Source organism: Mastigoproctus giganteus, chromosome 10, assembly GCF_048544385.1.
Source record: "Mastigoproctus giganteus isolate SK-2022 chromosome 10, ASM4854438v1, whole genome shotgun sequence".
Lineage (NCBI taxonomy): Eukaryota > Metazoa > Arthropoda > Arachnida > Uropygi > Thelyphonidae > Mastigoproctus > Mastigoproctus giganteus.
The window spans coordinates 192852012-192869877 of NC_143584.1; the positions used below are offsets into that span (position 1 = coordinate 192852012).

The 17866-nt window shown below is 35.8% G+C and overlaps 1 protein-coding gene across 1 annotated transcript in view; it reads left to right on the forward strand.

Annotated features, from left to right (window-relative positions):
- LOC150079677 (proton channel OtopLc-like) overlaps positions 1–17866 on the forward strand; it is an 82719-nt gene that overhangs the window by 55291 nt on the left and 9562 nt on the right. Inside the window, exons 2-5 of the mRNA XM_090383646.1 lie at positions 2764–3071; positions 3166–3289; positions 9131–9329; positions 15495–15649. Coding sequence (XP_090239772.1) covers positions 2788–3071; positions 3166–3289; positions 9131–9329; positions 15495–15649 — 762 coding nt within the window. The 5' untranslated portion in view covers positions 2764–2787. The remainder of the gene's footprint in view (positions 1–2763; positions 3072–3165; positions 3290–9130; positions 9330–15494; positions 15650–17866) is intronic.

A 17866-nucleotide genomic window follows, 5' to 3' on the forward strand; every position in this document is an offset into this window, starting at 1 on the left:
GGGGTATAAAAACAACAGAAATTTAATTAAGCTTGGCAGACGATTGAACAATTTTGTCAAACTATTATAAAAATTATAATATTCTTTTTCTAACACATCTCATTCTCTTTTTGTAAAAAATATCTAAAAATATTCTCTGAAGATTCAAATAACACTGCTTCTAAAATTGAACTATGGCCTACAACAATGCATGCGGCTGAATTATGGCAATAGTATGGAGTGGATGGGTGGGAAAAAGCAGTTATATTAAATACTTAGAGCAAATAATGGCATCATTGCTTCCATATTTCCTGATAAATCACGAATTTCAGACATATTTTCGACATCTTTTTAATGGACCTTGCCAGAAGAATGTTTTCTGAGTCATTACATAATGATAATGTGAGAACATTACTTCTCCAGATTGATGTTTGGCTGCTCAACCAATACTGCGGTAAAGTTAGTGCAAACTTTTTATAAACTTTTTATCTATAATATTAATAAGGTGCTGTGCGTGCGTGTGTGTGTTAAATTAAAGAGAACTACTGACTTTCATAAATCTTAACTCGTCCCAAAATTCACAGGCCAATTTTATTATTAATATTTTATTTTATTACAATTAATTAATATTTTATTTTTGATAAATATGACTTTGTTTGTTTTATAAAATTCCTAGGCGCCTCCGTAGCCAGGTGGGAAGGAGCAGCAGTGCGTAGCACACGCTTCTTGATTAGACCGGGGTTCGAGCCCGTCACCACCAAATACGGAGGATGCGGAAAGGTCATTCAGGGAATGACCACCGCATATCCCGGAGCAATATGGCCTTAGTTGCTAATGCTCCTAAAAACCAAATAACAACATATAAAATTCCTGTGAGTATAGAACTGTTTTATCTTTAAAAATTCTATATTCCAAAGAAAATTTATTTATGGAAATATGCTGATTTTGATTTCGTTAATTACTCGTAAATTTAGAACCCTAAAGCGCTAACTTTTTAGAATAAAATGAAATGCTATAACATTTAATTCAGTATCTTCTTCTTCTTCTTTTGATGCCGTCTCCTACTGGATGTTGGCGATCACCACGCTGTACTTCTCTCTGTCTTGGACGAGATGAAAAAGATTTCACACGTGATTTATCACATTAATTTATATTTCACATTTCTAAGGATGTGTCCCAGGTAGGCAGTTTTCTTTCTTTTCACTAAGCTCAACAATTCACGTTTTCTTCCTGCTCTTTTCAAGACTTCAATGTTGGCGATTCTGTCTATCCACGATATTTTTAGCATGCGTCTGTAGATCCACATTTCGAAGGCCTCTATTTTGTTCATGCTTGATGTTTTCAGCATCCAAGTTTCAACTCCGTATAATAGTATGTACCACACACAGCACCTAATGATTTCAGTCTGATTGACAGATCTAGGGCTTTGTGACACAGCATTGTTCTGTATTTTGTAAAGGCATTTTTCGCAACTTCTATTCTTGCTTTCATTTCTGCTTCCGGATCTAGATTAGCATTTAGCCAACTACTAAGGTATTTAAAATGAGTCACTCTATCTATTGGAGTTCCATTCAATAATACCTGGACTTGGCTTACTGAAGATTTACTCACAGTCATGTATCTGGTCTTGTTGACATTGATTCTTATACCCATATCATTACATTTGTTGTTAATACAGTCTAAAAGCAATTGAAGGTAATCTATATTTTCAGTGAATATAGCAGTATCATTAGCGTATCGTATGTTATTTATCAGCTGACCATTTATTTCATTTCCTTCTTTCCTTTGCATACCACAATGCATTTTAGAAAATAACTTCAGAACTGATGTTAAATAGCATGGGCGAGAGAATACAACCCTGCCTTACCCCTCTTTTTATACTGAATTATATTACAAATATAATTCAGCATAAATTATATTTGTAATTCACAAATTATAATGTCACTGAGGTTTACTGTCACCATTAATCCGTTGTGTAATAAAAGATATTTTTAAATTATTTTACCTCATTCGATATAAACAGGAAACTGTTACATTTAAGAAATTCGCAATCAAGAGTTTCTGGATAATATAAAAATAAGTAATATCAATGAATATTTAATAAAAAAATTATCAAATATTCATTCTCGGTAAACAGCAGTAATTATAACAAGTGGGCCGTACTCCCAGTATCGTTTCAGGACTTGAAAACAATGGGGGGAAAAAGCTTACATAAACATGAGTCCGATTCTAAACGGTTTGCTATGGAGATTTCATTGGCAAAAAATAATAAAAATAAAATAATAAATAAGAATTACCAGACATAGAAAATGTTTATGGATATGTACTTGCTTATTCTTATTTATTTATTTAATTGTTATTATTTTTTCCATTGAACTTCTTACCATACCTTTACCTATTACCACACGAACCACTCATTGTTTCGAGATCCTGAAAGTACGACTCACACGTGGTCCGTATTTTCAGGTCCACATATGCGCCTGGCTTTGTATCTTGTATAGACAGAAATAACGGTAGCAGTTTTGTATCTTGTATAGATCGAATAACGGCAGCATTAATCTTGTCAAGTCCCTTGACAACGGATAAGTCGGTTAGACCAGTTTCACTGTCTCCCGCTGTAAATAACAAAATTCATAATAACAAAAAAAAAAAAAAAAAACAGTTCGACAAACACAAAGTTTTTCAATCAGAATATTGAAACTTACTTGCTATTTTAATTTTGATTATGAAATTTTTAAGCAAAAACAATGCAATCAGATAAAACTGCCTATCATATTTCGCTAGGAAGTACTCTGAAAAGGCTACAAGATGGATGACCAAAATAACGCAGTGGAAAACAACAATGTAAAACTACTTGCTTATCAAAGATCACTCCCTAGTGCCGAAGCACCTCAACTTCCTCCAGAGGAACCACCTCCCACTCCACCTCCTCCTCTCCCGCCTCCACCTTTGTCACTGATTCCACCACCTCGTCCTGTTGAAGACCATCCTTCCAGAGGACAAACGGATGGAATTCCGGAAGATGGAACAGACAGCATTCCCAACAAGAAAGCAAAGAAGGAAAAGGTGACTACCACTGAGGGAAGTTATAGGTAAGTCACGTTTCAGTAAATTGGCAATATAATAAACAGACGGCTGTAACTTAAGATTATAACTGGAAGAGAATATAATTTTTTTCTTCCGTAGGTCAAATATCAAGGGCACTCTACACATGCTCAGTGGATTATATGCCAAACTTCTAGTTACAGCAGCAGGAGTCCTGGTCTGTACAGAAATCCTCCAAAATCAGGTTCCTCTTTTATTTTATCACGTAAGTAATACTGTACAACATGTTATTAATTACATATGGCCATAACTTAGATTCATTTAATTAGCTTATATTTAATTATTTCATATCGATGCTTTTTATACATACTTTTTCATGATCATTTAAGCCAATCGACAGTGCGATGAACTACTTACAAAGAAGCTCTTGCTATTTTTAAAATTAATAAGACACAGCAACTAGTAGCCATCGTGCTATAATTAATGTTAGTATTATTTTCCATGTATGATCAGAAAAATTAAAGAAATATTTTATAACTGTAATAATTATATCGGTTTTTTTTTTTTTTTTCAGTTCACTTAAGCGAACTAACCAAGCAAAAGACAAAAGAAAAGTCTTTCCTCTGTTTACTTAATTACATCCCATCAAATCTTAATATTCTTAAATTGCAGATAACCGCTATAGAAAAATTTTGAAAAATAAATCGTCTTTTAATGTATAAGCTTATCTATCATGACTTTTAATTTTTCAGGTAATTTTCTATTAAAAAACCTGGTGCACTTCTTATACTCCGAATTCGTACTCTGAAGTAGCAACATGCACTGAGAAATGAAGATGCCGCATCAACAGTAGGGTTGCCAACACATTCCTACCTTCAGTTCTCATGAGAATGTAGCTGAATCGTTGTCAGGTTTCAGCAGAATAAGCATTTATGCATCCTATCACAGACTGAAATACAGACAAAAACCTGAAAGTAATGAAATAGTGCAATCGTATTCTTTACTATGAGTGAAAATCTGAAGGTTGTGAAAAAGAAGCTGAAGAAATCAGAAATAATATCATCAGTGAAATTCACTGAATAAATGAAAGCAGAGTTAGAAATTTGGAGGTTTAAAGAATTAATGCTACAGTGATTATTTGGTGTCCATGAAGAGAAAAGTTGTGCTTTTAGAAGTATCTTAACATTTTCAGAATTTTTCAGAATCGGCATTCATGAACCTACCACAAATTGCAATTGGCAACCAACGTGCCATGAACTTACAATTCTGTTCGACAACACTATCAGTAGTGATTCTTCATGCATCAAGAATCTGCAGATAAAGGAACCACTAGGTGGCAGCGATCACAGTGTGCTGAAGTGGGATTTACTCAAAGAGGTAACTACCGTCAGGGGTAAAGGGAAGGGTTTTGCTTTCGTAAAGGTGACTACGATGGTCTGAGACAGTATTTAAATTCTATACGGTGGAACCAACTGATGATGTTATCAACAGCAAATTCAAAATGTGAAGCATTCAAAGAAAAACTCCTCTGACCGTTTGGTCGCCCCGGAGTATAAACAGAAAAATATAATTAATCTTGGAAGCCACTAGGTTTTTCATACCAACAAAGAAATATTGTTCAAGATTTAGGCCTAAATGGATGTCAGATGAACTAATTACACATGTTTTTTTTTTGTTAGTTGTTGGCGCATCGGCTTCTGTGGCCATAATACATCTCCCAAAGTTTTTGAATTTTACTCTGATCCAAGCCCGAGGGGGGATTCGAACCCGCGACCTTTGGGTTGCCAGGCAGGCAATTTACCCACCTGGCTAGCCCGTTTGGCAATTAGACATGTGACAGAAAAGAAAAATGCATGGGATACATATAAATTAATATGTGACAGAGAAGCCTATGATAGATATAAGCTGGTCTGTAACCAAGTTACAAAGGAGGTTAGGCAGGTGAAGGAAGATTATGAGAAATCTTTGGCAAAGGATACAAAGAAAAACGGCAAAGAGTTCTTTACTTATGTAAACTGTAGAAGAAAGGGGATGAATCAGATTGGTCCACATGATATCGATGGTTCAACTGCTGATGATCCTGCTCAGGTAGCTAACAAATTAAATGAATATTTTGCATCGACATTCACACATGAGGAGTTATTCAGGGAGGGGAATGCCAGAGGTGTATTCAACTCTGGCAGTAAGCTAGATAATCTTGTAATAACTGAGAGTAAAATGGAGGAGAAATTGTTGAAGTTAAACACAAGAAATGCACCTGGGGTGGATGGAATCTATCCAGTTATATTAAAGGAGGCGGCAAAAGAAGTAAGCAAACCCTTAGCCATAATTACGAGAGCTTCCCTGGACTCAGGGGAGGTACCCATGGACTGGAGATGTGCAAATGTGACCCCAATCCACAACGGAGGATCAAAGGGAGACACAGGTAATTACAGACCTGTTAGTTTAACTTCTGTTCCAGGGAAATTAATGGAGGCACTGGTTAAAGAAGCATTGCAGGATCACCTAGACAACACTTCAGTTATAGCTCGGACACAGCATGGGTTTGTCAAGGGGAAGTCTTGTCTGACTAATTTGATTGGATACTATGATATAGTCACAAAGGAACTGGATGCAGGGAATAACTTTGATATCATATATTTGGATCTTAGAAAGGCTTTTGATACTGTTGCACATGGAAGACTGCTGCACAAATTGGAGCAGTGTGGCACTGGAGGCAAATTGCTGCTATGGATAAAGGGATGGTTGAGGGGGAGAAGACAGAGAGTGGTAATCAATGGACACTGGTCATCGTGGACTAATGTTATTAGTGGAGTCCCTCAGGGTTCGGTGTTGGGTCCATTGTTGTTTTCTGTATTTATAAATGATATTGATGATGGTATATCAGGCTTAATGTCCAAGTTGGCAGACGATACGAAGGTTGGCAGGGTTGTTAATGACACTAATGACAGTACACTGCTGCAACAGGATCTAGAAAAGTTGAGCAGATGGGCTGAGAGGTGGCAAATGAAGTTTAACATTGACAAATGTAAAGTACTACATATGGGAAGCAGTAATCCCAGAGTAACGTATCAACCCTGTGCTACTACACTGACAGTGGTAGAGAATGAAAAGAACCTGGGGGTAATTGTGCAGGCAGATATGAAGTTTTCTGAGCAGTGCAGACGGTCTGCAAGAGTAGCTCATGGCATCTTGTCAATGATATACAGGAATTTTTCTAGCAGGGATAAGGAGGTGATTATCCCCTTGAATAAGACAATGGTCGGCGCCTCCGTAGCCAGGTGGGAAGGAGCAGCAGTGCGTAGCACACGCTTCTTGATTAGACCGGGGTTCGAGCCCGTCACCACCAAATACGGAGGATGCGGAAAGGTTAAGGAATGACCACCGCATATCCTGGAGCAATATGGCCTTAGTTGCTAATGCTCCTAAAAACCAAACAACAACAGCAATAAGACAATGGTCAGGCCGCACCTTGAGTACTGTATACAGGTCTGGAGGCCTCATTTTAAGAAGGATGTAGAGCTGTTGGAACGAGTACAGAGAAGAGCAACAAGATTAGTGAATGTAACAAAGGGTTGCCTTACAAAGAAAGGCTTAAGTTTTGCAAATTACAGTGTCTGGAGACTAGGCACCTGCGAAGTGATCTGATTGAGGTGTATAAAGCCTTGAATGGTTTGAGCGTGCTCAATGCTGATGGGATTCTTCCTCTTGCTCAGAATAATCACCTAAGAGGGCACAAACTTCCATCTGTCGTTGTAGAAGTTGATAGCTTAAATAGATTCAAGGCAAAACTTGACAAACATTTGGAGCGAGTGGATGGGTGAAATAAGGGTTTTTTTTTTTTTTTTTTTTTTTTGGCTGATGCTATATAAGCTTGCTTTCTTGCATCATGTGCCTTTGCTAATGCTAATGCTAGCACTATCTACAAGAAAGGTGTAAAAGCTGTGATCATTAGAACTACAAAATATGTAAAGTAATATGATATATTACTGGCAAAATAGCAAATAATACGGCTGGCAAAATAACAATGCTTTCGTACATCTTAAAAAAAAACAAAAAAAAACTAAGGTGCTGAGTAAATTGTTTTTTAAAAAATTACTTCATTTCTTATTCCGATGAAAATGGTACATTTAAATCCAATCGAAGGAAATTTCTCAACTATCTTGCACAAAGAGATCCCATAAAATACCACCCCAGATACTACCTTATAGCTCTGTGAGATGATCATCTGCAGATTATCTATCACATGAAGTCTATTAACGATAATCTGATCACTGACAGATTATCTGACTTCTAAGGTCTATCACTGATAGCCCTTAAGTTATTTAATAACATCCTTTTTGAAAGCATAACTGTTTTAATTTTCATGCATGCATTATATCCTGGAACTCAGTCTCATACACGCATATGAACTTTTTTTGCATACCCAGATCGAAACTTGAATGAGCAAAGCATACCTTCCTTTGTAAATCAAAGCCAATTAAGAGACTGAGGATTTGAACTACCTACAATACGACATTTTTAACCACTTTAACCGTTCAGGTTCTATTCGAAGAAAGAGCTTTTCTGTTTTATTACGAACTTGGTGGATTAGAATCATTGCTAGCCAACATAATGATCAGTTTTAAAACATCTCGCAGTTGGAATCCTTGAGACCCGTTGTGAACTCAGCGAATCAGAACTATCAATCAACATTCGTATTAAATATTTTTAGCATCTTTGTGGGTTACAATTAAAGTGCTATAATGTGAAATCATAAAGGATTTCAAAAACGTGGCTGAGCTTTTCAAGCCACAGCTGAGGCCAGGGCACATTTTATATGCTGGCTTTAATTTATTGACAGAACAATGCGACACGAGGAACTATGATGATGATCAGGACTGACTATTTTCCCACAAAATTTATAAAATGTTGATAAGAGCAGAATTGTCTAGGATGTTAGGATTATTTATTTAAACGCAAAAACAATTTATTTATTGAATATATACATAAGTTAGTAAAGTTTCCTACTTTTACATTACTTGAATAAAAACATACCCTGCTTCTAATGAATGCTGCAATTTTGTAACACCGCAGTTGTTAGAAAGTGTGGATATGTAACCATGGCTTGCTTGTTTTCTTAATGCACCCATCTGTGAACAGAAGGAAATGTAATTGAGCGCGAATGGGTTGATGACAACTACTGTTGCAGATGCCATATCTAATAGCAGTCACCTGTTTACTCAACGAAAAATTATAGTACTACGGAAAGAAAAACAAGGGATGGAAAAGATTTATCACAGAATTAAGTGACACACACATAAATTTTCACATTATTTTTTTGTTGAAAATTATGCTTGATAAGCATTTCTCACTAGGATTATATAAAATGGTTATTAAGAGGAGTAATCATTGCAACAGAATTACTGAACTGCAAATATAATTCGTATTGCCATCAGATGAGTTGACAGAGCATCAGCATTGTTTTAAATAAATAACAGATAGATTAGATGCGACAGACTGGGCCTCCTGGTAAATAAAAAAAAACTATTCTTAGCAAGTTAAAAATGGTAATAGGAAAAGAAATTCGACTGAACAGGTATACAGTTTTTAAAACGTTAACAAAAAAGGCTGGCTTTTCTAAGGAATGAACTGATTGAAGTAATCGATGTATTCGAAGTATTAAACTCGTTAAGAAACACTAGAATTCTATGAGATCTAGTCCTTTTTTTTTGTAAAAAGCCCCCAAAAAAGGCTTAAAATTAGAAATTTCAATGGCTCAAACTCGATAAAACGGAGATAATTATTGCAGACGAGTAGTTAAAGTCTACGAGTAGTAAAGCAGTGTACTGTTTTACTACTCTTGTTTAAACTTTTCAAGTAGAGGAGAACCAACATATATTTAAATATATCTTTTTCAGAAAGATAAATTTCGCAAATAATAATAATTTGAAACTCCATTCTCTCATCTTATCAAGAGTAACTTGTAGCTGCTACAACTGGTAAATAAAATGGCAACATGTTTAATATCTGCTATAAAAAATTCTACAATGTTTATAAGCTACATTGTTTTATTGATTGCATATTAAATTTCTAATTTAATATTTTTTTATTTCTTTTTGTATAGGGTTATTTATTCACTTACCTAATAGGGGGTGCTGCTCTCTGTCTGATTTGTGTTTATATTAGCCTGCTGCTACAAAAATGTCCAGGAGTATCAGAATTAGAAGAAATGGATGACGAAGATCCAGAGTCGTGTACTGTAATGAGAAAAGCTAAATATCAGTGGCCCACTATCAGCATATTTTTTCGAGTGGGGGCGTTAGGTAAATGAATATCAAATCGCTTAATAATTGCTTTAAATAACTGTTACAACTATTTTTAAATAATTACTACTTGCTCATTTAACTTTAAACATAAATATTCTTCTAAAATAAAATGAAGGTGAATGAAATAAATAAAACTATTAAACCTTCATCAAGTATCGATAAATTACACAGATAAATTACAATTCGTAGAAAACGTTTTATAACAATTGTGGGATATATGTGACTAGAATAGATCCCATAATGCAATCTTTATTCTTGTGTTGTAATGTTCTTAAATCATCGCCGATTAAATTATTTACTTTTCGCATCTGGTGTATTATGTTATTTTAACCGGTATACTTGCCGGATCTAACCCAAGACGAAAACCGCTCTTCCAAGAATGAATGAGTATAACATTTATTTACAATGAAAAATTGCATAATAACATTAATACTGTATTATAATTTATTCCTTTTTTGCATGGCTTAATAAAAAGTGAAAACTTGATATGGAATAATCAAAAAATTAACGTACTCCTCCCCCTCTCCCTATTCTACATGCTTTCTGCATTGCCAAGTTTACAATTAAAAGGAAAATTATGCATTTTGTGACCGTCTTCGGCTATAGGCAAGCTTCTCGAACCACTATCAATCGTATATATATACATATATGTATGATACTTCCTCATGTATTTTAACTTTATATTCCAAAATATCTCCAGAGACATGTACTATAATCAGAAAAGCTTATTCATAGGTTGGTTGGTTATTGTAGTGTTTTAGGCATCAGCAAATTAAGCCATATTACGCCGTATATAATAATGTCTGAAAATTGCGCGTGTTCTGTGATTTGCTGTTTGCTGGACGAAAAACCTGAGTTTCCGGGAGAAAAAACCATGCTACACTTACCTACGACCTACTAACTCAGCCACGTTGTGAAAAGAGTACCATAAAAATCCCTTGCGTCATTTACGGGATTAGAACTGAAGTCTTTTCTACCAACTGTGCTACCCACAAGCGTAGCTAATTTATCGGTGGTCAACTATCAGCATATGTGTTTCCAGTAGAGCCGTTATATATCTAGAAATTTATTTAGTGGGATATGAAACTGACACCTGATAAGTCTATAAGAAAATACGATGGTTGTTCAATATTTAGTAAAAAGCTGTTACAAAATAAAGCGCTTTATTTACAAATATTTGATGGCCATTTCCTTAAAGTAATTTTAAATCTGGGAGGTGTCTGATACCATCAGTTGATTTTGCAGAAGAGTGGCGATAGCGATCTGCTATTCGCAGTATTTCTTGTGTTGAAAGCGTTGACCTCTGAATGGCTCTAACTTGTGGAACAAATCAGTCATAAGGGAGGGTTCATTCCTGGTTAAAAAAAGGATGCCTACAGGTTTTCTGTTGCCACCGCCGCAGTAATCTTTACAGCACCATCCACATGACACTCTGCCCTCGCGCACTATGATTATAATTATCGTTCTCACATACTGCGTGGAAAAGACCAGGATTCGAATCCTTTCAATTCAGCTAGGAACTTTTATCGCTGTTTTCACAATGTGGCCGAGTAGTCGGTCTCGGGCGAGGGGTACGTGGTTTTATCTCCTGGGAACACGCGTTTTTTGCATCCAGCAAACAAGCGAACCGCAATTTCAAGGCACACATGCCTTATAATGTCACGCAAATTGATTGGCAGCATATCCAGGAGCAATTGGTATACACGGCACGTTTTCCTACATGGAAGAGCATTGTCGACCCTGAAAATGAATTCGGGGACTATGGCTCCCTCTGAAAACCCTCATATAAGGCTCAAAGATCCCTGTATATCTAAGCAGTCAAGGTGCCTTACTCAAAGATGTGGGTATCCGTGCGGCTGTTCATCATAATATCATCCACTCCCCCAAGACCACTATCATGATAGTGACCCCTTTCCTTACCAGATGAGAAGCCTTCGAGAATCAGCTTCAACACTAGATCTCGATTCATCTGTAAGAAGAATATTTGACCATATAAGTCTTGGCTCCAGAAACAGTATTTTCACTACTATGGGGCATAGAGTCCACTTTTTCGAATCCTTCTGTAGACAGTTTGCCTTGAAACCATCATTCTTGTGGCCAATTAGAGATATCGAGGAATGAGCTATATATTCCTTGCCATCTCTCTTAACCCCAGGATAGGTAACTGTAATCCTACAATGCTGCAATAATTCTGTGAACTTGCCTTCAAATTGCCTTCGTGATATGTCTTTTTTCCTGATGTCGTAACCATGAAATTACGATTTTGATACGTTTCAGGTCCTGACCACCTCAGATTACGACTTCATGTTATCATCCTGTCAAGAGCCAACTACCGCTCTGAATCTTCCAACGTTTATGCTACATTCTATAGAGAGAGAAAAATCAAAATTTCTGTATACTGCGTTAGATTGGCAACGGATGGTGGTGGTGTGTGTTTGAGTGTACTTTTATAATTTTATAATCAGCTTGGTTTTCATGTTCCCGAATTAAAAATCATAATCAAGTTTATGGTGTTATATTACAACATACGTCAGATGTCATATAAATATTGAGTCAAATACATTTGAAAAATAAAAATAAAATATTGCTGTAATTTAACCTTTGGATACCACTTTAAATAACTAAACGTTGCAAAGTTGAAAGATTAATTGCGAGCAATAACTGTTTTAAATATTCTTTTTTATAACATGTAAGATATATAAAAATCGTATTTTTGCAATTTCTTTCGGAAATCTTACAAGGGAATTTTAAAACAATTCTTATCTCAGGATGACATAGATTCAAAATCTATACAAACCTTATTAGAAATCCGTAAATTCAGTGGGATTCATTTGTTATACTTATTTCAAAGGCACATGGGCCAAAAGTCGGCACACACACAGACGTGAATCATGTATGATATTTAAAGTGCGTCCTGACTTAGGACCCAGCCACATGCAAGTGTGTATATATATATCTTCACAACGAGTTGCCATGATATTGCACTACCTCGAATAAGTAATGCTTCTCTAATAGAGAAGGCGATTGTTACTTATGCTCGGCGAATACCATCACCAGACGGCACCGTTTCAAGGCTTGTTGGCTTATCATCGGTGGGCGGATAGGCACCCTGGTGTTGCTAGTGAATTTCTAATTCGTAATCCTATGCTTTTACGCACATATCTACTTAAGTATATACTTATGTACACCATTAGGCATCTCTTAAATTGTGGAAATACACTTCGCAACTGGATTGTCATGATTGCAACACCAGGGTACCTACCCACCGAAGAGGAGCCAATACGTTACGAAACGACCACCAGGGGGAGCCTGATGCTGCTCTGAATTTATGAGAATAGGTAACAACAGTCTTCCATACTGGGGAATCGTTGCTATTTCAGGAGTTCATGAGTTTATGAGTGGTGAGAGTTAAAGGAGTTACTGTCCCTTTCATTCTTCTACACCATTTCTTTTCTTCTTCTTCTTCTTCCGCTCCTACTATTACTTTCCCTCTACGTTTTGCTTTCTAAGTTTAATAGGGACAGGTGGATAATAGAGCTATTATCCCACACAAATGCAAACAAGCTTTGAAACGGTGCCGTCTGGGTGGTGATATCCACCGAGAATAAGTAACAAGTCTTCTCTACTAGAGAAGCGTTACTTATTCGAAGTAGTGCAATATCATGGCAACACATTGTGAAGGTAGTCACAATATGAGATACAATTAAATCCATGCCATTTCAACTACTTTCGAGTTCACTACTAACAAAATATTATGTATTTACACTGAACGTTCATTAGTGAATTTCTAATTCGTAGTTCTATGCTTTACGCACAAAACTACTTAAGTATTATTATAATGTATCTGTGACTGTATAGTTTATATTATAGATACTGAATTATTTCTCTTTTCATTATGTATTCATCTGTACAAGAATACGAAGGAACCTAATAGTTTATTCTAGTATTAGCTAAACAGAATAAGAAGACAATACAACTATCTAATACCAGAAGAGTTTTATATTAAGTTTAAAACACACGTTGCAACAGGAAATCAGACCATAAAGTTATCTCCTAGAGCATATTTCGAGTTTCAGAAAATAAGCTGTCTATTCACCTCGACAAGAAGAAAAGCTTTTTTATACATTACCATTCAACAGTAAACTACTGTGGTACCAAACTGAGATAAACTAATAAGTATCGGCCAAGGTTTCTCGTCTATGCATTCTGTCATTGCTAGTACTTCTATATATTTATTGCCAAAGTATCGAAAATTTCCACCGTGTCAAACAAAATCGGGTGCATCCGTCGCAGACATTGGGTTATGATGTTGCAGGCCTACAATACGCGACTCGATATTAAGCCGCCTATTTTGAGGAACATCTATACCTGCTGTTATCATATGTTTCAGTGCTCGTTCATCCTTCATGGAGGCGGTAAATAGATCCCTTTCCCTCTACTCTGAAATCTTACAGGGCGCTACTAACAGCTAACCACTATAATATTTTCTATTTTTTTTTATTTCGTATGATGTGATCAATACACGAAGGAACCAGTTTTTTCTTGCTTCCTTCGTGTATCGTGGCCGGGATATCCAACCAACCGGTTGGTTCAGCACCATCGTGATATCCAGCCCGAGGCGGGAATCGAACCCGCGACCTTTGGGTTGCCAGGCAGGCACTTTACCTACCCGGCTAGCCCGGTCGGCATATTTTCTATTAAGTTTATACGATGAAAATTCAGGAAACAAAAACTCTTCCATAAATTTGTCTCACAGCATAGTGATCTATATTTTGAATGTTCTTTAACACTTCATCGGTCATATATCAGAAGTTAATCATAGAAGAAAAGACAAGTATACTTAATTAAATTCAAAGAGGGTGATCATTCTCAATTAGTAAAAAAGCTGTTGACCGGCATCAATACAGAAAATAAATAAATATTTAAGTTCGTGATGCCACAGAAATCGCTACATCATCTGAGCTCGCCGAGATTGCCTTAAAAAAAGTATTATCTGAATTACTGAACAAACCAAGTCGCAATTCAGTCAGTCTCAAATTAGCTTTTATTAAGGAAATGGTGTGAGGTTTTTCGAATATCCAAAAACCCTCTCTCGCCTTAATAAATGTTAATTTGTGTGCAAGTTGTATTCAAACACAACACATCCCTAATAACAATCGAATCTAAAAAAGTTTTAAAAATGAAGGTGAAAAGAAAATGATTTTACAATCCAAAAGAATGTGGCCAATCATGTCAAGGAGATAAATGTGAAAGAAGTTCAAGATGCTTTTTTTCTTTTTTTTTTGTACGATTTTTTTCTCATTACTTTTCAGACACACTGTGTACAGATGTGGATTCTTTTCTTTTTGCTAGTACTTTACACATATATGTACATATATGATGTTCAGTGAAGTATTCAGAGAGCCAAATGGCTGATCAACCAAGAAACTATCACAATACATAATAGAGCAATCATTACCAAACATGTACAACAATGCATCTACCCAAAACTCAGATATGGAACACAAATATAGTCAGGAGCTCCAAAAAGCCACACATAAGAAGTTCCTCTCCCTCACTTGACTAAACTTGACTGGCTAAACCAGAAATTAGGATTTCCATTCACAATATCCAGAGAGAAAATGTATCAGAACCTCAAGCTCAACCAGAGAGAGTTTACACAACTATCTGCTGTGTAAACTTCTTTCGAAAGTGGCAGTTTCTCCCAACATCACAACCACAGTCACTGAAATGCCATCCTATCAGAACACACGGACCACGCAATTGTACATATCAAAATTGAACAACTCCAACAAATGGATAGGCTATTCTCCAACTCTGCACCTCTATTAATTAATTAACTCAGAATCGAATGTCAAAGTTTGTCTCTAGCAAATCCTGGAGAAAAGAGATAGCCAACCTGATCAAAAACTGTTGAAGAATCACCACTCCATAAATGCCAGAGAAGTGTCTCCTTAATTGTGTCTCCACATGTAACTGAGGACTACGTACCAAAGTTTTACAATTTGTAATCAATTTATTGCTATAGTTTCTGTAAATTTTGTTAATGGCTGCCTCTAGCCATAAGACCGTGATGGGCTTGTCTGTATTTTTGGTAATAAAATGAATATTAATTTATTTATTTATTTAATATGTATCTTGTATCTTTTCAATTTTTTTCAGTGTTTGGCTTGGGAACCCTGATCTGCATAGGTTTAGAAATAGCGACACTTTTCTCCATGGAAGAACCCTGTATGGACAACCTGAATTTCTTCCAGCCAATTCTTCAAGCACTATTCACATTTATGCAGATGCACTTCCTTTCAATAAATGCACAGGTTAGTGATTTATATCTGCTGTTTCCTTTAGATAAAATTAACATCTATTTATCTAAATTTTAGAGACAACTCAATGAATGTACTTAATGAACGTAATTATAAGTGAAGACTATTTCTATAAGAGGGCTTCCATATTCATACAGAACAAACAAAAAAATAAAATAAATTAAAAAAAAGATAAAAGTCATTTCTAAAAAGTCTCTGAAAGCTGATATTTGCAATTGTGAGTACCGCTATGAGTTGCCTCAGCGTTACATCATTCATCATCCCATAAAAATAGGTAGCACTTAGATTCGACAAAAGAAATACTGTATAATACTATTTATTTGTATTGTGATGGCACTCCCTTCCTATCAGATGGTTGTTTCGCTGCTATTCAGCACCTCATCGACTGGAGACCAGTACCCATCAGCACAACAGTTGACAACCCAGTGATGATTTGATTCACAAAATAAGAGACGCCAAGTGGTATGAAAATAAAAGTTTTCTAAAATGAACTGATAAGCTCTTAGCCTGTCTGTAAGTGAAGACTATAAGTCTGGCTTCCCACCGATAACGTGCGAAAAAACAGTGAAAAGGCTGCTACGTGTGGTGGGGGGAAGGAACATCACATTACAAATAATGAGCATTATACATCTCTTCTTAGGAGCAGTTTTGCTTATTTGAAACGTAACACTGAAGCAACTCACGCTGGTATCCTCACAGTTTTGAGAGAGAGCAATGCCTTTTAAAAGAATTTTACCCTTTCTTTTATTTTTGCTCTTCTATAAAATATAGAAGTTCCTCTGATAGAAATGTACTTTCTATCAGAGAAACTTCTGTGGAATTATTGCTTGGAACAAGTTCTTTGTTTAAAGCTCTTATTCTATGCACTTATTAAGACAAAGAAATTCACCTCTTCCCGAATGATGAAAAACATTCACTTAATTCTCCCATTTATTGCACGTATCTCTTAATCTCTACATTTAAGCATTTATAATAAACATTTATCTTACTTTATAATAATCAGTTGAAAATATATACAAGAACAGGAAAATTAATTCCAAGAAATTCGTCATATGTTTATTGAATAATATACTGATACTTTTCGTCAATTCTTTCATTATACGAGGGTGACTCAAATGAAAAAAAAAATCATGAGTAAAATGAGTAAAATAACAGATAAAATTGCAACTACACATTTAACTCCAATTATTTACATCAACATCAAAAATTATTTTGTGTTAGCAAGCACCCCCTGAGAAAAATTATGTTTCCATAGCGTGAATACCGCAGATGCACGAATAAACTGGCATCATGTGTAGATATGAAGATGCACATGAGTTTTGAATTTTTAAGGGTTAGGTTTAAAATCCAGTAAAATTTATCATAGGATGCTTAGTGTGCATGGTGAGAACTGTGTTTTACAGAGTGTATAAATGCAGTCCATAATATGAAAGATTCTGTTCGACATGACCAGGCTAATTGCATGCGCCACGCGAGACAATATTCCTTCTGTTGAAAAACTCAACGGACGGAATATTGTCGCATTCCTTCTTTGATCATCGGATACGTTCGTGACAATATCTAAAATGAACATGACAATGCCCACACTCACAGTATCAGCGCAACTGTTGACATCATTCAAGATCTGAGTTTCGAAGTTCTACCACACCCTCGTTATTCTCCTAACTTTTCTCCAGGTGGCTACCATTCTGGGCCACTTGGACCAACTATTTCTTTAGTTGCAACCAAAAAAGTTCATATCTGAAAGTATCCAGGTATTAGGAAGAGAGACTATATTGAAAAATAAAGTTCCTTATCACAGGTCGAATAAAGAATTGTTCAACTTTTGGCTGCTTTCATTTGAAGCCATCTTTGTGTTTTGATGATTTGCTGATCGAATGGACTGTTTAAATTTTCTATTTTCCCCAAATAGGAATGCCATTAATTAAACATTACATTGACATCAAGGATATCTTGGTGATTAAAAGACCAAAATTAAGTGGTATGAAAATAAAGAGATATCACTTTACAAGATAAAGTCAATATAATACAAGTACTTTATATAGGAACAACCATTCTATATGGACTACAGTGATAACTACCAGGTCCACTATCGAGGGGTTAAAGAGAAGGAGTCATGGAAGGAGTCCGATGACTAGTATCATATGATTTTTAACGAGCACACTGGAGGTCTATTCACAAACCACACGAGGAGTCCACAATTTGTAGTTT